The sequence below is a fragment of the Pseudorasbora parva genome, chromosome 16 (assembly GCF_024679245.1).
Source record: "Pseudorasbora parva isolate DD20220531a chromosome 16, ASM2467924v1, whole genome shotgun sequence".
Classification (NCBI taxonomy): domain Eukaryota; kingdom Metazoa; phylum Chordata; class Actinopteri; order Cypriniformes; family Gobionidae; genus Pseudorasbora; species Pseudorasbora parva.
The window spans coordinates 16,865,253-16,888,526 of NC_090187.1; the positions used below are offsets into that span (position 1 = coordinate 16,865,253).

General features: G+C 36.8%; 1 protein-coding gene across 1 annotated transcript; it reads right to left on the reverse strand.

Moving 5' to 3' along the window:
• Positions 1-9,382: 9,382 nt before the first annotated feature.
• Positions 9,383-12,974, reverse strand: olfcn1 (olfactory receptor C family, n1). Its single transcript, XM_067419909.1, has 6 exons — positions 12,772-12,974; positions 12,399-12,684; positions 11,466-12,296; positions 11,145-11,366; positions 10,384-10,507; positions 9,383-10,296 (listed from the first exon to the last, which is right to left on the reverse strand). Exons 1-6 carry the CDS (start codon positions 12,972-12,974, stop codon positions 9,383-9,385), a joined length of 2,580 nt encoding a protein of 859 aa, XP_067276010.1.
• Between the last annotated feature and the right edge of the window lie 10,300 nt (positions 12,975-23,274).

Genomic DNA, 23,274 nt, shown 5'->3' on the forward strand with positions numbered 1-23,274 from the left:
ACAGGTGCAGTAAGAGCTCATAGCATGAGTAACTCCACAGCCGGACCTCTGCGGTTTCCCTCAGTGTCTCAGAGATGTCTATCAGCTACTCGAAGATCTCACCTTTGGAGGAAACTGTTGATTGTATACTCGAAAAATCTAAGTATCACTATATTTAAAAAAAAGATTTCCCCCAGAATGAACTGCACTGCTAGCCCACCCGCAGACACTTACAATAATAATGACAAATGCCGACCAATACTTAATTATATTACTTTTTTATATCATTTTATTTAAACAAGCAAAAGGCAACTTGTCATATGACATAGCGATGCATGCCATAAATACACATTAGACAAATGCAGCCAGTGTGAATATGATGTGAATAATTTTATTTACTGACAACTAAGGAAACATGAATAAATGCGTAAAAGAATTAATAAAAGTAAACCTCACAATAAATGAATAAAAGTCAACACATGAAACAAAGCTTCATTCAAACGTATTGTTCTAATGATCACACATTTACAGTTGGTGAACGCCACATCTGCTCAGCACAATTCTGCAGCTTTATATTGATTGACCACCCTGAACACCTTCGCCTGTCCTAGCAGTCCATTATGTCCCTCATAGCGTTTCACTTTTGTGGTGTAGTGGGCTAAAGCACTGAACTGATAAGCAGAAGGTTTGATCTCCTTAGCCTTCACCACCAGTGTGTCCTTAAGAAAGGCTCTTAGCTCCAGGGGGATCGTCCCTGTAATAAGTGCACTATAAGTTGCTTTTGGTCTTTTTCTAGAAGTCTCACTGGCACTAGGTTTACTGAGGATGAAGAGACCACAGCAACATCTGGCCCAGATGAGGCACTAAGGGCAGGTGAAGTGATGGAGGGTCCAGGATCCTCAGTGCTCACACCTGTCTGCTGACATCTCAGATTCTACACAAATGCACAAACATAATACAAAAGCACTCATTTAAACAGCACATTGTCATTTGATTTCTGTATTAGAAGTAACTAAATGATCTTACTTTATATTTTTGTTCTATTTTTACTTTATAAGTTTCAGGTTTTCCCCACACATGACACCCGTGTCTTGCAGGCCCTGCTCCACCACAAAAGCTCTGCAAGCAAATGCAAAGCCATCAAGAATTAGAAAAGTGCTGAAATAACTCTGTTTGAAATAAAATACAACTTAAGATTTAAATAGATGTTTTATTCATTTCTGTAGTATACTGACCTCAAAGCCTTTGATGACAGCATTCCTTCATCAGCCGCTCTCCACCAGATAAACACACACACACACACACACACACAAGCTCTTCTGTCCCTGTAACATCAGACACGATTAACGTTACCTATGTGTTTTATGTTTAATATTACATTTAAATGTAGTTGCTGATGTGTTAATGTTCCTCAGTTTATCAACAGTACTAATGGACAAATTACATTGATAATTAAATTGATTTATGTTTAGTTACTTTAGTTATGTAGATTTGTTTATTTACATTGCTGAGGTTCATGTAAAGTATAAGCAGAGTTGACAACAGTGAACTCTTATAGCACACACAAACATCATTCTGATCTATTCAGATGTATCAGATGTCTATTTTATGTTGTTATGTGCTCATCTGCAACACTTGTCAAAAATTCCTCTCAGATGTTAAATAAACCTTTATCTTAAGATGTATATGAAATCCACTTTGGAGACGTATGTGTTACTGGAGCTCCACTGTTATACACAATAAAACTTGTTTTTACAACACAATCACAACTTTACACCTTCAACAATTCAAAAGTTTACTCTACAGAAGCTCAACAAATGTGATTTGAACACAAGAGAATCGTGATTTTAGTTTGTACTCACGTTTGAAAACACCCGCATCACTTCCCTAGTGAAAAAAAAGTATACTAAGTATACTTGCGGCCAGACTCATTTTCAGTATACTTGAAGTGTGTTAATGACTAGTTAACTTGAAGTGTGCTATTTTGACACAACTAATTTTGTACTTAATATATTTAAGTTGTAATTCAATTGTGTTAAAGCACAACTTTAAGTGTATTTAGTATACTTTTGTGTGCTAAATTGGAACAACTTTAAGTATACTTAGTACACTTTAAGTATAGTGACTAATTTCATGCTTAGTGATATTAAATGTGCTTTATTTGTATTATAAGTATATTGTATTTGTGTTAAGTATATTTTATTTGTATTATAAGTATACTTTATTCGTGTTATAGTACACCTTATTTGTATTATAAGTACACTTTGTGTTATAGTGTTTTAATAAATTACAAATTAATTACCAGTATATTCAGAACACACAAGCAATATACTATGAATATAATATATATTTTATTTACCTTGACTCATTCAAATGACTAAAAATATACACTTTGTAGTCAATAACAATACAATGTTATTACTTAGCTATACATTGTACAATATACTTTGAATTACATAATGTCACACAATACAGTATTTTAAATGTGCTACATTACATTTTAATGAATTACTTACTGACTTACTTTCCCAATGTTGAATGCATTTGTTTTCAAGGACATCACAATAAATTAAATCAAATCTAACACACATGACTAATGAAGAGACATTTCATTAAACAAGCCCAACGATTTGTATAAATGGTTCACATGGTTTCAGCAAAGCTAAACAAAATTAACTTACTATGTTTTTCATTAAATGAACACTGTAAGATGTTGGAAAACATATAATTGAACTAATTCCACTGACCATCTCTATACATAAATATAAATCACACATTATATTCAATTTTCTGGTGAGCTGCTCATTACACTTGCGTCTGATGGCCACTTACACATCATCAGGGAGTTGACAGCAAACACTCATGAAGAACTTAATCTGTTAACAGAATATACGAGATAAGGTCAGGTGCATGTTCATTCAACTTTTTATTCACGTTTTGTGACATTACATATTAACTTACTTACCTCCAAACAGAAGGACTTTTTCCGGTGCTTTTCGGGATCACGTAATGTTTGGCCATTTTATTCCAAAACAGTTTATCGTCACCATCAAGGTCAGGCAGCGATGTGGCGTAATTGAACTGGTCCGAAGAATGAGCAATTTGCTTTCCGCTCTCAGTGTTTTATTAAATAAATAATGTAACGCAACATTGTACTTCACCTGCAAGGCTGCAAACCTCCCGCGAGTGAGCGTCATACAGACGAGTACTGTCAGGAGCTCTGCCTCTGATTGGCTGCAAGCATTGAGCAACACAATCTGATTGGTCACAGATCAATGAAGAGACATTTGAATTCCGATAAGAAACAACTATTTAACTCATATTTTCTTGCGTTGTATTTTAAGTGTGCTGTTGGATTCTTCTTTGCCAGTGTAAACTTATTAAACATTTACACTTAAATCACAACTAAAGTAGGGCTTATAGCATACACTGCATATATTTAAAAATGGGCTTTTAGTCCATATAATAATTTATTTATATAATAATAATTTATTATCACTTATTTATTCATGCTTAAGCTTGAACAGTTAAGCATGAATAAATAACCTTAAACAGTATTTATAACTTTTTATACAGCTAAATGATATTAATTATGTATTTTTAAAATATGCTTTTAGTGCATTGTAAACAATGACAATTTTGAGCATAAGTTTAAAATATATAAAATATATATTTAAAGTAATGTTCAAATAAGTACACTTTACAAAAGTACACTGAACTTTCATTTAAAGTATATTTTTAGAAAATATATTTTTAGAAATATACTAAAATACAATTATCTTAAAGTGTGTTAAAAGTTGTATTGTGAAATATGATGCTAATATATTTTTTATATATTTAGAAATGGTACATTTTTTGTAAGTATATTTCTAATATACTATCGGAAAAGAGAATATATTTGAAATACAATAAAGTATACTTTTTTTTCACTAGGGTTTCCTCCGCCTGACGTATCCTTTCCTGTGGCCTTATGGGAAGGCAGAGATAGAAAAGTATCCGACGATGAGTGCTTCACAATCTGGCCGGAACGCAGTAGGGCATCATTTCTCGCCTACTTTTTTATGATTACTGAGGTTTCGAACATACTACTCCTTTCACGTACTGTTTTCGCCTACTATGTTGTAGGTTAGTAGGCATATTCGGACACAACTTAAGTACACCCACGTCCGAATCTCGTGAGAAATAGTCCAAACGCCTGGTACTTCTCGCCTACTCTTTTATGAATATATTGGATTCGGACATACTATTCGCTCGCCTACTGCTTTTTCCATTCTGTATAGTAGGGAAGTATGCGGTTCCGACTGCAGCCTTTCTCTCCATCACGGCGCTTGATGCCTAAGGAAATGTCTGCTAATTCCACCAAGTGATTGAAACGTATAATTTTATGAATTGAAATTACTTTTGTTTTTTTTTGTATGTTCAAATTCCAATGTTGCGCATTATTGGGTCAGTTTTTTCAAGCTGTGGAACCCAATCAAGCTGTGGAATTTTAACATGTCTGTTTTTAAATGTTAAAAGTAATTTTAAAAGTAAAAGTAATTTAAGTAATTTAAGAAAGTAATTTATACACATTATATGTTTCAACTGCATGGTGCAGTTGGCAGATGTTCCCTTGGGCATCAAGCGCTGTGATAGTAAAAGCGTTTTTGAGTGTCTAAATATGCAGCTATAATGCATGTAGGTGATTTTGAATTGATATTTTATGTTGATATACAATGGTCACACACTTTAAACTGATCTTAGTGTTTATATCATTGTAAGACTGGCCAATCTATAATACAATGACAAGCAAAACTAACTTTATTGCACTCCAAGAGCCCCCTCGTGGTTGGGAGCATTTCCGTTGTGTTGTGGCGATTACCTTGTGTTGTGGTGATTCCGTTGTGTTGTGGCTTAATTTAGTACAGCTGCACTACTTGGCCACCGTAGATACTCAATACTGATTTTAATTAAATAAGTACAACAAACAGGAGAATAACTTGGAGAAATTGCAACCACATTACTCAAAGACATTAACAATACAGGATAAGGAACTATATTCAAAGAAATATGTGCAATGTCTCCACTGCTAAAACAACAAAATTAACAATTGCTCTGACTCTTGCACACTCTTCAAAACATTCTCCTCTCTTCTCTGTCCTCCTCCTCCCCCTCCTTCATCAACTCTTACAGCTGATGACTTTGCATACTTTTTCACAAACAAAACCTCCCTCATAAGCAACCAGTTCTCCTCACCACAAACTGACACGCACATCTCAACAAATAACACACACATGCTCCCATCCTTCTCTCTGCTCTATGAGCCAGATATTTCTAAACTCATCCTTTCCAATCACCCTACTACCTGATCCTATACTGTTAGGTTTTTGCCCCTTATTCATGTCTCATCCCAGGTTTCTGAAGTGGCAGTTGAATGAATAAAGACTCAGCGCTGAGGGAGAGTATCCAAAATCTCTCTCCACTTTATTTAGTAAAGCAGAGGTTATATGCATTGAATATGAAGGGTGTAACATGATTTGAACCAATGAGAGGGAGATTCCATCATATAGATCATGGTATAAACATAGAAAAACAAGTCTAAATATGGTCATCTCTTGGTCAGATATCCAGGCTTTCCTTGAGCTCCTGAAGATCTTGTAATAGAAAATAGCAGGGACCATTTTCTAACTCCACCAGCACCTGTTCCTTATATGGAGTGGTTCCAGAAGATGTAAACCACACATTCCAATGTAAAACATTCAAACATAAAATACATCTTCCTCAGAGAGAGGGACAAGAGACCCTCTGACCACTTCTCTTCCATGCTGAGACCAACATAAAATCTATCACTTTTTGGCAATAAAATTGCCACACTCAAATCTCAGCATTACTTTTCTTCTACACAAATACAATTAACCATATACTCATAATATTCTTCATCAAACATTTCTTTTTTTTTTTTCATAATGCACTCAAGTTTCATTACCCGTAATAACAACAGCTTGTATAGAAATAAAAACATTTGTTTAGCACAACCAGGTGAAATTTCAATTTAGCAATCATGGCTTGAGAGCTTCAGCGATAAATATGGCTGGTTCTAGATCTAGAACAATTTCTTGGTTCTCCTTTCGTTTGATCTTTCCTTGGTTCACTGGCTTCCCCCTCCTCATTGATCAGAACATTTCCTAGGGATGGAGCTACCTTCAGTCGACTGGCATGGATCCACTGTGGCTGGAAGTCAGTCAGCACTCCTGTTCAAGTTACAGCAATCACCGTGGCAGGACCCAGATATTTCGGCAAAAAAAATGAGCTCTCATGATGAGAGCTGAGGTAATCGTGACTACACTCGCGGCATACATTCATAGCGCAAGTTCAGTCTGGCGCGTTTCAGTTCATGCCTTTGCAAGCTTAACTTTCATAGAAATTAATTTCAGAAGTTAAAAGACTTACATTGCTCACATAGCTCCGTTTAAATGAGTGCCTGTAGCTGCAAGCTGAGCTCTGAATGTGATCTCCCATCCCCCATTTGCGGGTTCAAAACATGCAGAAATGGCTCCCTCTGCTGGCAGTTGTCTTTAGCCTTTGGCCAAACATTCCTCCTATGATGCAAATATCGTCAATTGCGTCATAGGAGGAATTTTTCCAGAAATAAAATGTATAAATCTCTTGTCTCAGGGGAATATGATGGGGGAAAGCACAAGCATTTGAATATACTCCAGGGTTTCTATTGATACAAAGCCATATGCTAATCGCTGACGTAACCCTTTAACTGAAAAAATATATAAAAATTAAACAATAGGAGATTAAGAGCCTAGTTTCAACGTGGATTATTGGAACATTTGTGTGCATTTTCCCCCCACTACGCCAAACTTAAAGGCTTTATCAGCATTAAAGGTTAAATATAATTGATACTTTTTGCAGTGCAAATTTTGTTTGGAAGTTTGGAAAGATGAACATATGTTTTCATCAGTTATTTTATCTACGGATCAATACAGATTTCTGTATTGATCAAACGATCAAGTATGGTGACAAAATAAAATGTGGTACTTCTCTAATCGGATTAAAAAGGAGAACTATAATGTATCGCGGATTAGCACTTCTGAGAGTACTTCGGCTCGGCGCAGTAAAAAGTCCCGGCCGAAACATCTTTCCTCACACATTCCGCCATACATTATAGTTCTCCTTTTTAATCCAATTAGAGAAGTACCACATTTTATTTTGTCACCATACTTGATCGTTCAACTATTCGTGTAACTGTATTTAAATAGGGAAAAGATAGAGGTGTTTGGTACTTCTAACTTGATCTCTGTTTGGTACCATAGTAAATGAACTGGGCTTAGTTGGCTAAGCTAAATGCTATCAGATCATCACCACACATCAGAGAGATTAAGTGCACGCACTGAGACGAGAGAGGTATGTATCAACTCGTTTTAGTTAAGGGAATAACATAGTTTAATATGAAAAAGCGGTGAAGAAACCCTTTAACATGCCCATCGCAGTGATCCATCTGTATCAAGCTGGTTGTTTACTGTGTGAGTTCTGAACACTGCACTATGCTTATTTAAATCTTTTCGTTTCTACATATATTAGGCTACATATTTCTCATGTCTGTGAGGCAAGCATGTTGAGTTTCAGTTTATTTGAGACGTGCTCCAGTTCATGAGCAATGAAAGCGATCGCTTCCGCGACCTCATAGTCTACTTATTTGCTTCTTGTTTATTAAATAAATGAAATTGGCAGAAGAAACCTTTATTAAAATTAAGAGACAATTTGTACAAAAAGAAAGGCTTTTTACAAAACAAAACTAATATTAAACTAAATATAACCACCAAAATCATTTCTGACCCACTTGCATCTTTGCACTTAGCTATAGCCTATCGTAATTAGATTAAATTTAAAAATATTATAATATTTAAACATAAATATATATAAAAAAAAAAAAAAAAACATTGTTTAATGGCTACAACAAGTATTGTAAGCTACAGATTTATGTCATGTCTGAGCTGGATTAGAACGAACATCATTTTACCGGTGGGTTCATGAGCGCACTCCTGCGGATTATTGAGCTGAGTCACACCGGCTTTGCTCCGCTCATTAGTCATTACAGGCTCGTTCTCGTCCTCGCATTCGCCCACGTATTAAAAAATGATTGGGTTTTGGTCTCGGGCTCATAATTACAGTTATTGAGTCGGGCAGGGCCGGTCTCTCGGGTGCACTGGCTCGGGCAGGGTCGGGGTTGATTTTTTTGAGCCGATCTAACCTCTAGTTCTGGCTAAAAATGTAGTTATTATGTGCCGGCCAGTTGGCATGAATTGCACTCGTGATAGAGCGGTAGTGGAGCGCTCTCTGATCGAGTGAAAACCACAATGCTCCGACTTTTAAAAAAATCTGCTCCTCACTCCATTCAAAATCTCGCCACGCCACTCCGCTCCGCTCCCAGTCAACTCCGCTCACATACTCTGTAAGATAACGAATAATAAATATATAATAACTAATAATAACGAAAATATTATTATATGCCCCGATCTCCAGGAGGAGTCCAGGAGGGCTCGTGGAAGGCTGGAGCGGGCTCGAAATCTATCAGCCAGCCATCCTGCGCTGGCTCCTCGATGGCAGAGGCTCTCTTGGCAGGAGTGGCCACTGTGGAGTGGCATGTGGAGGGCTCTGGAATCAGGTGAACTGGAAAGTCCTCTGGCTTGCTGAGATGGACTGGTTGATCACTGACTTGTGCTGCTTTCTTTAACAGCATCAACCAAGAAATCAGAACCATTTAGAAGGAGGACATAATTAATAAAGTATTTTACAGACATGTCACAAAGCTCAGGAGACAACACGTGAAAAAACAAGTCATCATTCAGTCCATCCCAGAAACAAGCATTGACCATTGGATATTTCCAGCTCACCAGGTCGGAATACTCCAGAAATTCCTCCATATACCACTCCAGCGGGCGACCACCCTGCCAGAGGGAGAGGAAGAATTTCTCTGCCATCTTGTTTGGTTTTGGTCCGGTCATATGTTACAGTTGGCTCTGGCAGGAAGGCAGAGGCAGGCAACTGTATAACACAAATTATGTTTACTGATAAAGGTTTTAGAATTACAAGAAGAACTTCTGGAAATAACCTGATGCCTTAAATATAGAACGATTCCATATTATACGGAGCGGTTGGCAACACTATCTGGGCACTAAATAGTATTTATGATTGAGTCACATGCATCCCTGTGATCTTAGCAGGTAATTTCAGAATATGAGAAAAATTGTTTACTGAATTACAGACATCACAACCTCTGGTATATTTAGATTGCATTAACTTCTATCCTTTACCCTATTTTCTTGTCAGTGCAAAAATACATGAGCAGGTATTGGCAAATGGTGACACAACCTTAATATACAAAAGTTTATGTTTTTTATATCATGCAGCTACTTCACAGACTAGCCTTTTGAAATTTCCCCATCAAGTGTTTTTTAGTGTTTCTCTCTGGTTTTATGAGAATAATGTAACATTTTGGCACAAATATGCATAACAATAAACCAAAGGCAGATGACAAAATTGCAAAAATCTCTACTGCAACTGTGTACTTGCCAGGTGAACTGATATAAGCAGGTATAAATGTTACCCAAACAACACAAAATATAAGCATACTGAATGAGATGAATTTGGCCTCATTAAAATTATCTGGTAGTTTTCTAGCTAAAAATGCCAAAATCAAACAGATTGCTGAAAGAAAACCAATATAGCCTAAAACTGCATAAAATGCAGCATCTGAACCTGTGTTGCATTCTAAAATTATCTTTTTATTGTAATACTTAAGAGCTTTTTCTGGAAATGGTGGGTTTATTATAAGCCATAGTACACAGATGACTATTTGAATTGCAGTGCATAAGAACACAATGATTCTTTGTTGTACTGGCCCAAACTTTCCAGCCAATTTATTTCCTGGCAAAGTGGCTCTGAAAGCAGTAACAACTACTATGGTTTTCCCCAAAACACAAGAAATGCAGAGAGCAAAAGTAACTCCAAATGCTGTATGACGTAGCATACATGACCACATTGTTGGCTCACCAATGAATGTAAGAGGACAAAGAAAGCAAAAGAAAAGTGAAACAAGTAATAATGAGCTCAGCTCGGAATTGTTAGCTTTCACTATAGGTGTTTCTCTAAAGTGTATGAAGACAATAATAATTGCTACAGTAAGACTGGCTCCAAAGAGTGACAGAGCAGTCAGGATAATCCCCATTGTTTCTGTATATGACAGAAACTCTGTCATTTTCATGACACACTTGTCTCGTCTCTCATTTGACCAGTATTCTTCAGGACAAAGAGTGCAGTCTGCTGATCCTATAAAATGCATAACATATATGATATTGGAGAATTTGGTGGGCTTTAAAGTATTTAAATGTTTTGCAAATGAATGGGTAACTGTACCTGTTGTATTTGATATTGAACCCTCAGCACATGGGATGCAGTCAAAGCAGCAAACAGGCTGTCCTTTTATTTGTGCTTTTCTTGTGCCATTTGGGCAGGTGTCTGAGCACACTGCTTTGGGTGTCTGTCAAATGAATACACACACACACACACACACACACACACACACACACACACACACACACACACACACACACACACACACAGGGTTGAACAATGAAAGTGAGACACTGGCCAATATAGATTTGTAGGTTCAATGCCCATATATGCATGACATGGAGACCAGTTGTCACATTCAATCAATAAGAGTAGAGACAAATAGTACAGCTTTACACAACATATTGGGGGACACCTTAACTCTCATGTTTCCACCTAAATTTTTCTTCATGACTTTCACAGGGTGAACATTCATGGTCTGGATGCTATACAAAACATTTGGTCACTCATGCCAATATCAAACATGTTTCAATGGTCCCAGCATTGGAAATCTGGCTGTGGATGATAGGAAATATTGTTCTCTGATGAGTACACCTTCACTGTTTTTCCTAACAGTGGGAGAAGCCCCAAATAAACCCTGTCTATTGCATGCCCAGAGTAAAGCACAGGAGTCGACCAGTTATGGCTTTGGCTGCAATATCATGGCATCCCTAAGGCTCACTGCTTGATTGTTAACATTGATTTCTCAATGTTTAGTGGTCTCTTAATTTATACGGAGTATACTACGTATATAACGTATACTAATAAATATGTGTCTTATGTACCATATTTCCTGTGTTCCAGCAGATGTCATCCTCTTTAACTGTAAGTCTATATGTTCCATCTGTAGATGTGCTGAAATAGCCCACAGTTACGTGTTGTACTTCCCCATCTAGTAGCTGCCAGTTTATGATCTCATAGGATGCAGGTGGGTCTCCATTTTCATCAAAGAACACATTTTCTCCAAATCCATCTAAAAAAGAGACCCTCTGTAACTGATCGCTGACCTTGGAATGAATAAAATATGATTACGTATAAATATAGGCCTACTAGTTATACTGTTGAATAATGAATTTAAAGATTAAAGTATTAATGAACTTGCTCACCAGTTTAGGAGTTATCTGGGATACATTTAGGCACTGTCTTAAAACATTATTTTTGTCCATGTGACAAAACAGCAATTTATGGATAGCATGTGCAATTGCATATACAGCTTTATACACATTATATGTTACTCTTACTTGTGTTACATCAAAGAATTTATCTGTGTAATTTAGTTTTTCTTCTCCTGTGCACACTTGGCTGTTGCCTGTAACATTTGCAGATGGCGGCAGCTCACAATTAAGACATGGCTTACAGCCAACCATTGTTTCCCAAAAGTCAATGACAAAAGAAGATTGTGAAGGAGAGTAAGGACTGATGTTTCTCAGGTAAGGTCCAAATTTGGGTATAGCCATCTTTCGTACCACAAATCCAATTGTGCCTCCAAAAGACTTGAATATTTCAGGGGTAGATGGCCTTGCTGCAGTGACCCAGGCTTCACTTGCAATCCACTGGATTCCTGTGATGTTTTGTTTCACAATTTCTTTCATTAGGGGATAGAGATCTCCCTCTGGTACAAAAGCAAGAATCACTTTTACCGTAGATTGTTTTATAATTTCAACAACTTCGATGATTTTACTTTGAGGATATGTTCTTAAAATTGTGCCTACAAATGCAATGCAAACTCCCATTTTCTCCACCTCCTTCGTGAAAGCTGAAATCCCATTTCTACCATAATCATTGTCAGACTGCAATGCTCCAATCCAAGTCCATCCATATCGTTTTACAAGAGAGGCTAAGGCTTTTGCTTGGTAGAAGTCACTTGGAATTGTACGAAAAAAAGATGGATATTTTCTTCTGTCACTCAGACATGCACATGTTGAAAAGTAGCTTACCTAGATTAAATAAAAAAAATTAAACAAATTATACAGTTAGTTGACTTTATTACATGATCAGGAATACAAGGCAATTACATTGATGTTTAATTTTACCAATACCATTGGAACTCTGAATGGTCCAAGTGTTCCAGCAATAGCTAAGGACTGTGATGATCCTGATTCAGCTATAAGAGCTGTAAGAGGGAGGTGACACTGAGTTGTAGCTTCATCTTCCTTCTGCTCACTCACCAGTGTAAAAGACGCACGTAAAACATTAGTGGGAGAAGCACAAGAATCCATTATTTTATAACCCAAAGAAATGTTAGGAAGCAAAACCTCATCTTGGTTTATTTCATCTATGGCAAACATCATGACTTGAGTCCAGCGGAAGGCACGCAGGTCAAATCTGTACAATAAAATTGACAAGAACAACAATTCAAACCTGAACCTTGCCAATATCATATTTAAATTACAGACATGCTTTTGAACTTACCCCGTACAATTAATCCTTTTAATTTTTCTCTCAAAGGAGTCAATTACATTTTCTTGTTTATTAAAAATGGGAAAAATTCCTCCAATCATTATGTCCCCTGCTTTAAAAATACTGGGCATTTCAAATTTACCGAGCAGCTGGCATGTTGAACCCATGTATATGTTTAACAGAGAGCAAAACAGCAAAATATTAATGCCTCCCATGGCTGAGTGGTGGTTCACAGAGCATAAGACTGAGTTCTATCTCTATTATATATAGTAGCTCTTCTACGCATAGTTAATATTGGCACATCATAACTTGAAGCATTTCCCTGGTGAGTTGGTAGAGCAATAAGGGGGCAGAGATCTCATTTTGTAAATGTGCATATTAAGTATTTTATCTTTTTATAGTGGTTTATAGTAAGTATGAATCTATATATTTATGGTTATAAAACAAATTTCATTACAGTATTAGAAGATTCGGGGTATGCTAATACAGCAACAATATACTAAAAAAAAGTTAAGTTTTAGTTTATAGACAAACAATGTTGTCAAAATTATCCTTGAAAACGACTAAAACACTGTTCAAACATTATTCAAACATTATTAATGCCAGGTCAGTAGTTGGTAATGCCACTTTGTAAAGAATCACCATACATCTAGACATGCACTTAACGTGCATAACGTCATAATTTTCACAAATTTGTTTTTTTGTAGTTGTAGGCGATATAGGTTTCAAAATCTTGCATGTTTTCAAAAGTTGACGTGTAAATGAATGGCATTTATAAATAAAAAGATTTTGTTGATATCAGTGCAGAGGTGGGTAGAGTAGCCAAAATCTTTACTCAAGTAAAAGTACAAGTACTTACGGAAATATTTACTCAAGTAAAAGTAAAAGTAACAATCGTAAGAGTTACTTGAGTAAGAGTAAAAAAGTATTAGATGAAAAAACTACTCAAGTACTTAGTTACTAGTTACTTTCGATCTGATTGATAAGATCCAAAAACCCTGAATTTCAGACTACTTAGAGAGCTTTCACACACCTCCAAATATATGTGTGTGTGTGTGTTTAATGGTTAAACAGTGTAAATTAATGGTGTGCTGGGCTAACCACAGCTCTTTTTAAAACATACTTTGTTCTAATATTTTTATAAGTATATGCATTCTTAAAAATACAGTCCCATTTTTAAACACTGCAGACTGTTGTCTGTCCGGATATGTGTATAAATGCAAGATGTCACATTAGGCTATTCAATTTTTTTCGTTTTTAGCCTGATCTCATCAGTACCTGTGGCAACGTTTTTGCAAACCACAAAATATGTACCAATACGTACATATTGCGACAGTTTCAAAGTGAAATGTCCACTGGGTGGCGCTAAAAGCTTATTTTTTTCCAGAACAGATTTGCGTGAATCTGACATGTTTTGTTACGTTGTGTTTTTAACGTACACCCACACTAAACCTACCCAAAAGTGTTAACAAAAGCAAATGTGACAAAAATAAAATTGTGTCCATGTATTTTTAGCTTGTGTTTAGAACTCGTCTTTGAGCTCTTATCATGACTCATTCTTCACGGGGTTCGCTCTCAAGCTTTTCGCATTGCAAATACAAATCTGTATCAGCTGAGCTATCGAGCAAGTCTGGTGAATCAGAAAAGCAGAACATGGAGCTGTGACGCAAAATTCAAAATGTTTTACAAACCATAGACTAACAAAAAATGCAGTTTTTCTGCGTGTAGTGTTCATTTCTGTTGGAATTCCTGCAGTGTGTATTGTATTTTGTGGTTTGCAAAAACATTGTCACAGGTACATTTTGCCAATGAGGTTGCTCGTTTTATGAGAAAAAAAAGATAATGTAAATGTGCAGATGTGAACGTTTGTTTGTGGACGTGTGTTCGGAGGATTCAAACGATTTGTCAATGTTGCACAAGAGCGCATATGAGGAAAACACTCGGACAGTGTGTGAAATAGTATTACAATAAAGGAAAAGTGCCCATAGTTACCAAATTACCATTAATAGTGTTCAAATATAGGCATCATTGTTACACTTACCACTGCTCTCTCAGGTTGGAGCTGGAATTATTGTATGCTGAGATGTCAGTTCATATTGGTGCACAGAGCATGCATTAGTTTATGAAACTGTTCTTTTTGACATCTTGGACTGAAAACAGGCTGAACATGAGGCCACGTACGGGTGATCTGCCTTAGCTCACAAACATCTCCCTCTGCTTCGGCCATCATCTTCTGACTAAACGCGCGTTAATTGTATGCGGGTGATGCGTATCCACCTCTCGTGAAGCAGCCTCTCCAACGTTTCGCGAGACTTGCGAACAAGTCATAACTTATTTTAAAATATATAATTAATTATCACCATTGACAGTAGCGGAGGAACGCCACCGAATGTAACTAAGTAAAAGTACAGTTTTTTTTACAAGAAATGTACTTGAGTAAAAGTAAAAGTACCCATTTTTAAATATACTCTAAAAGTACAAGTTACCCAAAAAATGTACTCAAGTAAATGTAACGAAGTAAATGTAATTCGTTACTACCCACCTCTGTATCAGTGTAATGTAAACAGCCCTTCATACTGTTACTTACCCTCAACTCAACTCAACTCAACTCAACTCAACTCAACTCAACTTTTATTTCTAAAGCACTTTCAAAACCATTAGAATGGACCAAAGTGCTGTCCATGAGTATCAAACAACATCAAAAGATACAACAATAGCTGTGTCTCATTTCGTTAAATTTCGAAGGCTGCGTCCTCCGGAGGACACGTCCTGTGTAGGATGCAGTATACGGAGTGTCCTCAATCAGAATTAAATGAGACGTCCTTAGTAGGACACACAGGCAGGAAGTATCACGTTGCTATGCCAACAAGTTCAGCCTCGTTGCGCTCTCACGTCAGTTGTATGAATGAAAATTATTTATAACTTGAAAAAAACTATGAAATGTTTCTTGTCTTGACAGCAATGTACTGTTCTAAACGTTTAAAATGCACTAAACAGTTGTAATCCTGTTTACCACAACTATCTGTTTGAGGTAATAGAGCTTAAAAAAACCAACAAAACAAGCTTTAACTACTTAATTTAAACACCACACCTACGCTCGCATGTATATCTGGCGGTGGTGCCGTTTTTTCATATAATATAAAAAAAAATATGACGGTTGTTAACGGAGATGCAAAGAATTGTGGGTTATCTCCAGCTGTGAAGGCTGCACCTCATGCACACTCCGAATTCCTGTGAAAGAAGGACGCAATCGAAGGTCGCGTTTGGAGAGTCCTTCTCACTTTTTTTAAATGAGACGGCCTTATGACGTATGCACCCTTTGAATGCGACCTCCGGAGGACGCAGCCTTCTGAAATGAGACACAGCTACTGTTACAATAACACACACACAAGAAAATACAAAACCAAGGTATCACACATGACACCAAAAATCAAACACATAATCATAATCACATAATCACTCACAGTTTCCAAACCCAATCAGATGCCAAAAGCTTGATGAAATAAATAAGTCTTCAAGTCCTTTTTAAAAGTGTCCAAACTTGGCAAGGATTTCAGAGATAGCGGCAACTCATTCGAAAGTGCCGGGGCCGCGACCGAGAAGGCGCGATCTCCACTACGCCTCAGACGAGATCGAGGGACGGTTAAAAGCATGTTCTGGGAAGAACGTAACGGACGTTGAGGCTGGTATGGGATTAACATGTCCTTTATGTACGCTGGGGCTCTATCATGTAGTGCTTTAAAAACAAACATTAACACCTTCTATTGTATTCTAAATTTAACAGGTAGCCAGTGAAGGGTTATCAATACAGGTGTTATGTGATCTCGTTTTCTATTATTTGTTTAAAATCTCACTGGAGCATTTTGCACATACTGAAGACGAGTAACAAGTGATTCACTTATGCCTAGGTAAAGAGCATTACAATAATCTAAGCGGGTTGAAAGAAAGGCATGCAGAACAATCTCCAAATCCTGGTATGATAAGATAGGTTTTAATTTGGTAAATTTTCTCAAGTGAAAAAAAGATGATTTCACAACGCTGTTAACTTGACGATCAAAACACATTTCAGAATCAAGAGAGAGAGGCTTATTGCACGTCATTATTCAAAACACACGAGTCACACAGGACAGACATTAGCCAAGAAATAACTAATATATGCTGGCTTTTGCTTGAATATGCTCCTGTGTCATGTTCGCTCATTTGTCCATTTGCGATTGTATTGTGCTTCACTTCAGTGATGATAAAGACCCATTCATTTACACACCGGTTGGAGCATCTAAATCCCCTCAGTGTTTCAAGGCTTCAAGCATCAGCTCACAAAACTTGTGGCCAACAGGTAAGATACTATACTCCTAATATATGTTTGTTTCCTCTTTTCATGATCTATATAATCCTAATCCGGTCATAATTGTAATAGGTTTTTCTGTTTTTCATTACCATATTAATCTGCCTGCCCCGGTTCCCCCACCGCCGCAACTCGTAGATGGGGAACCAACTATTTCGGTAAATCGTATTCTGGACTCGAGAAGGAGGGGACGCAGATTTCAGTATCTGGTGGACTGGGAAGATTACGGTCCGGAAGAGAGAAGTTGCGTTCCCGCAAAGCTCTTAGGGAAGGGAGTTTTGTCATGGTACATGAATTCACTGGTTCATTCTGTGTGTGTGTGTGTGTGTGTGTGTGTGTGTGTGTGTGTGTGTGTGTGTGTGTGTGTGTGTGTGTGTGTGTGTGTGGAGTGGGAGTGGGAGACATGCTGTGCGTCCCAATTCGCCTACTTATACTACGTCCTAAAAGTATGTACTCTTTTTGTGAAGAAAAAGTATATACTTTTGAGTGTGTAGCAGAAAAGTATGCAAGCTTCGGGACATACTACTTCACCATCTTTAACGGACTCTGTCGCTTAGTTAAGTGCATCCCGTCACCATTTATCAGGCCTGTCAATCATCGTCAGATTCGTCACAGTTCAAATCGTCCACATTCAGTTTAATCTCCTACCGTATCGGAGAGAAATGTAGCCACTCGTTGATCTGCCATTTGTGGGTCTTTAATGCAGAGACTCTCCTCATGTGTTTGCAGTTTAAATATAATGATGCATTTAAAAGTTAATGGCCAATTGTGTCATTACAAAAGTTCACAATGCTGCTGCAGGTGAAATATAATGTGGACAACACTGAATAAATATATTTTTGTCAGGTTAAATATTGATAGTTGGTCACTCAAACCCCTTTATCTAAACTTCTCTACTTAACCGTCGAACTCGCACATCCGTCATGTTTGTAGTTTATTAACGCTTTTTATCTGCGTTTGTAGTTCTAATCGAATCCTCGTCCAACTCGCAATGGGTTGTGGGCAATATCAGCCGTTAGAGTGCCCATCGATCCATACTGTGAATTCGTACCGGAAATAGTAAACCATCCGGGAATCTTTGGAATACTCTTTTCAACATACTACGATTTGGGACATACTAATTCTATTTTCGAATACTATTTAGGATGGATAGTATGCGAATTGGGACGCAGGGATGGTTTCTGATTACCAGTTCATCAGATCATCACCACCACCTGCTGCACTTGATTACCCGGTCTACATATTGGCTTGTTAACCACCCTGTGTTTGTCAGGTCGTTTGGTGTTGTTCCGTGGTCCTGTCCTCTTCTCCTTCTGTTTGATCTGGTGTTTGCTGTTCGTGTCTGTAGATGTTCTCACCGTGGTGGATCAGCTCCCAGATCTGGTTGCCCATTGAGTGCGTCACCTGGATCAAAGCCTGCCTACACATCTGACCTCCCTTGTATCTACTAGGGATGGGGAAATGAAGCCTCATGAAGAAATGAGGCGTTACCCTGACTGTTTCGGGAAAAGATTCAAAGCGTCGCGAGTGTCAAGAACAGCGCCATCTGGTGCTTATTTAAAATAAAGCTGGCAGAAGCCTGTGGAAGATCGAAGCTCTGTCCGATAAAGCAATCACAACACACTCCACCTTTTCAATGTTATGTGTACAAATAAAAGCCTTACATGTTTGTGGTTAATTTGTCCATTAAATAAATTAATTTACCAATTAAAGTGTGACAATAAAATATATGAGCTTTATATGTGATTCAAGATCTGATCTTGAATCACATATAAAGCTCATATATTTTATTGATTCTAATGTAGGCATATTCTCTCCACACACACATAGTGAATAAGGCCATTGTGTGATATGATCATTAAATGTGCTTATGACACTTAGGAATGATAATGCTTGTGTACAGTGAATGACAGAAAAGTGATAAAGTTTTGAATTATTTTTATTAAGACATAAAAGCTGTTTTACAGAGTCTATTTCTTCTCTTAGACAGTAGTTCCCCATTTATTTCTTTTGTAAAGCATACACACATTGAAAGCTATAAACTCAAAATATACCCAGGTAGGGAAATGCCAATTCTCTTTTCTTTTCAATTACTCTAAATACAAACACTAACACCAAATTACTTAAAAAAAATGTTTTACATTTGAAAAAAAAAAAGAGACAAATAAATAAATAGTGACAAATACATTTTGGTTATCTAAATGACATTTATTGATTAATTTTTAAAGTACAGCACTCGCCTCGCAAATACATCAATCAGACTGCCTGAGCCAACAACTCGATCTGGAGTTCGAATCTTCTGAGACGCAAAGCGAAACGTGCACGTGATTGGACAGAAAATGAGGATTCATTTGTCATCGATCACATGACTCTGGGAAACCAATACACACCCCGATACGAAGCTTCACTTGAAATGGTCTCACATATGCAATACGCGCATCGAAGCTTCAGTGTCATACATAACATCACTAGTATCTACTAACTGTGTTGTGAGAAATAAATATCTATTTGATTTTTCACTCGCTCTTGAATCCGCTTCTGTTTTATGACAATGTCGGCTATTTTAGACCAATAATGGATGTTTACATTTATGTCTGCTAACAGGTGTAGCGATTAGCTCTATATAAAATGATAAATATAACATGTTTTAACATTACCAAATTAATCAAATCCCCATTATATTGCGTCAGGAAACTAATACAAACACTTGATGCTGGTCTAAAGTGACATAAAGAATGAAAGTGTAATTCTAATATTTTAAATTGTGTTATGTAGCTTGAAGCTAACTGAAGCTCCAATGCACCTGTTGGACCTGTTTGTCTATTTTGTTGCAATAATTCACATAATGTGCTTTTAATTTAAAAAACTAAAGATTCATAACAAAATAATGACGATTACGTCTCAAACATTTAAAAGTGTGAAACGATCGTTGAGTGAGCACATTGAAGTGTTAATTGAGCTCCTCGCCAGACATTAGACAAAAGACTGAAAACGTGTCTTCAGGCCAACAAACTTATTTGATTAAAGCATCAAAAAAAAAAAAAAAAATCCAGATATGGTCTTAGAAAATGTTTCATAAAAAATGTATAGTTTTGGACATAAGGCATGACCACACTTGTGCCTTCAATTTAGTTCTAGTTATAAGTCATTATACTATGAAGAAAAACATTAAAATAAACATTTTTATTTTTATGTTTTAGCCTATATATCTCTATATTAAAAACTCTCTGAGTAATTCGGAGTATTCAGCTGTAAACTCTCAAGTGCTGGCCTTCGAAATATATATATATTTTATATATCTATTTAGAATAACTTATGAGCAGCTGCCTTTTTACTATGAGTATGTCTAAATGCTCTATTTGCCAAATCGTGGGGGGAGAGGCAAGGCGTTAATTGTAAATAATTGAAACAGTTAATCGATTTAGTCTCTCAAATCAGCTCTTGACTTGTCTTGCCTATAATAAAATCCATAGATATAAAACACTTCAAGCATCACAATGTTAGTTAATTTCGCCTACTATTAACACCACAGTAAAAGGCATTTTTGACGAGCATTGGCAGGCTGATTCTGCTCGCGGCTCTCGCAAACGGAGCTCAACACAAAACAAATAAAAACAAATAAAAATAAAAAAAGAACATGCAGGTTGTCTTATACCTTACTACGCAAAATGAATATAAATCCGATCTTCAATTCCCGTGGTATATGCTCATTTAACGGAGTTTATAGCAACGAAAGCAAAAGATTCAAGATGCATTTTATTCAGCAGCTCATTTCAAATTCAAAGACCACAATATAAGAGAGCGCAACCTAAGCACACTGGTAAGATCATTTAGTCTCATAAATTTTTATTGAAGATGATTGTGTTTTTGAGCATCTAAGACTTATTTTAAGTTTCATTTACGGCCATTTGCATTGGCTTGCTTTACTCATTTGTGGCGATGCGTGTTGCAGCACCATCATATCTATCTGACTACAACATATAGCCCATAACACGCTCTCACATGTTTATTTTTTAACCGTTTGCCAGGAGTAAAATTTATACATGTGGTTTAAACAAACAGATAGGCTACATTTACATTTGTCCGGTTTCGTCTGAAATGCTTTCATCCTTCTGAATTGGTTTGTTTAGTGATCGTAATTAAATAGGCTATGTCTCGAAAGAATCTCGGGACTACTCCTGGTCATTTCGCAATCAGAAAAATACCTGGTCAGAGAAAACGAATGAAGGAACCAGTTGTAAAAAGGCCATAACGCCGAGGACACACTGCAAGCGGGTCATGAGCATCTCGGCTGCGTGGCGTGTACGTTTTTATTTCGGCTCCCATGTTAACCGGTTAGAGCTTGCATACTGCCTGCGTGACGCGCGGCGCGGAAAACTTGTGCATGTTTCAAATAGAAGAGATGCGAGTGTGTTGGAAGCGTTTCCAGGCAAAATATAATAGGAAAAGATGTTTATATGCTATTATGACGAATACATATTAATAAATTACATTTTCATGTTTGAAAGTCTGTAGGTTAACATTAATGCAGATATAGGGCTAATTGTAATAATAAAAAACACATAATTATCGATTTTGAAATATTAAACCTGTCAATACAGAACAAAATATTCTGTAGCCTTTTGCCGTCAATACCATGGATATGGTATGGGCCTGCTACTGCCAACGTTGTCTTTGCTGTATCAATAGGCAATATATTTATATTTAACATCAAGTATAGGGCTTCCCTGTACATTAATAGCAGCAGCTTCTGGTGTGCAAAGACAGAGAAAAGGCCAGGCAGATGCCCCGCGGATGACACGCAACAGAAACGCCACGCTCACGCCACGCAACAGAAACGCCACGCTCACACCATGCTTGCAGTGTGTCTCCGGCCTTAACTCTAGCAGCTGCGCTGAAGAAACGCACGCTGCTGCTGCTGGCGCGGACTCTAAACCTATGCTCTGAACACTGCGAGCCATCTTGACAGTCGCCTTAGCTATTATGGTCTCCTGTTGTTTCCACCAGCGCAGAACATCTCATTGTTCCTTTTAATCAGAGATGGTAAAAATACTCAAAAGTTATACTCGAGTGAAAGTATATATACCTAAATAAAAAATACTCCAGTAAAAGTAGAAAGTCCTCCATTCAAACATCACTTGAGTAAAAGTACAAAAGTATCAGATTTAAAACGTACTCAAGTACCGAAAGTAAAAAGTAAATATTCAAATTAACTGTAAATATCAATAATTAAGCAGATAACATATTTTGGGACTGATATGCAATGCTTTAATTGAACAAATGATAAGATTAGATACTGCAATTAAGAATTTGTTAGATTTGCAATTAATAGGAGACAATGAAGCACCTTAACGCAGTATAGGGGTTAAACTTAAAATAGACATGTTCCATAACATTAGCTCCATAAAACAGATGAGGAGCAAGATACTATTAACTAATTCAAAATTAATTCAAAAGCCATAACCACAATGACATATTACGTAACAATTAGTTAATAGTCATGTGCCTCAACTAAAGTCATACTATAATTCTGCCAATTGTTATGATTAATGATTAATTAAACAGACAACTGAGAGTCAGAATGCATGGCTTTGAATACATGAATTTACATTATTAGTTAATGTAATATGTTATTAGGGAATTAATGATGTCATATTTAATTAATAGCAATTCATATATTACTTAATCTATTAATCATAGAGAATGTTCATTAGTTGCCGATACAGTAATCATTAATAAATGGTTTAGTTCTTCATTAGTAATTCATTAACTCATGATTATCTGTGCATTAGTTAGGCATGAATTATAATAGTGCACCTGTATTGTAAAATGTTACTGATGTTTTCATAGTAAATTGTGTGCCGCAAAATAAAAAAGTTGGGGAAACACTGAGCTAACGTTAGTGTGGCAAACCTGACTTGTCAGCTTTTCCAAGTCTATACCCGACTGGATCATCCATGACCGACCAGACCGGTTTGGAAATCAAGTGTAATAAATACTTAATACTTGGAGCGGGCATGGGGAAATGTATTGGAGTAAAAAGTAAACTTTGCCTTTAATATTGTAGTGGAGTAAGAGTAAAAGTAGATGCAAATAAAATATACTCAAGTAAAGTACAGATCCCCGAAAAAAATACTTAAGTAAAGTATCAAAGTATTTTTACTTGATTA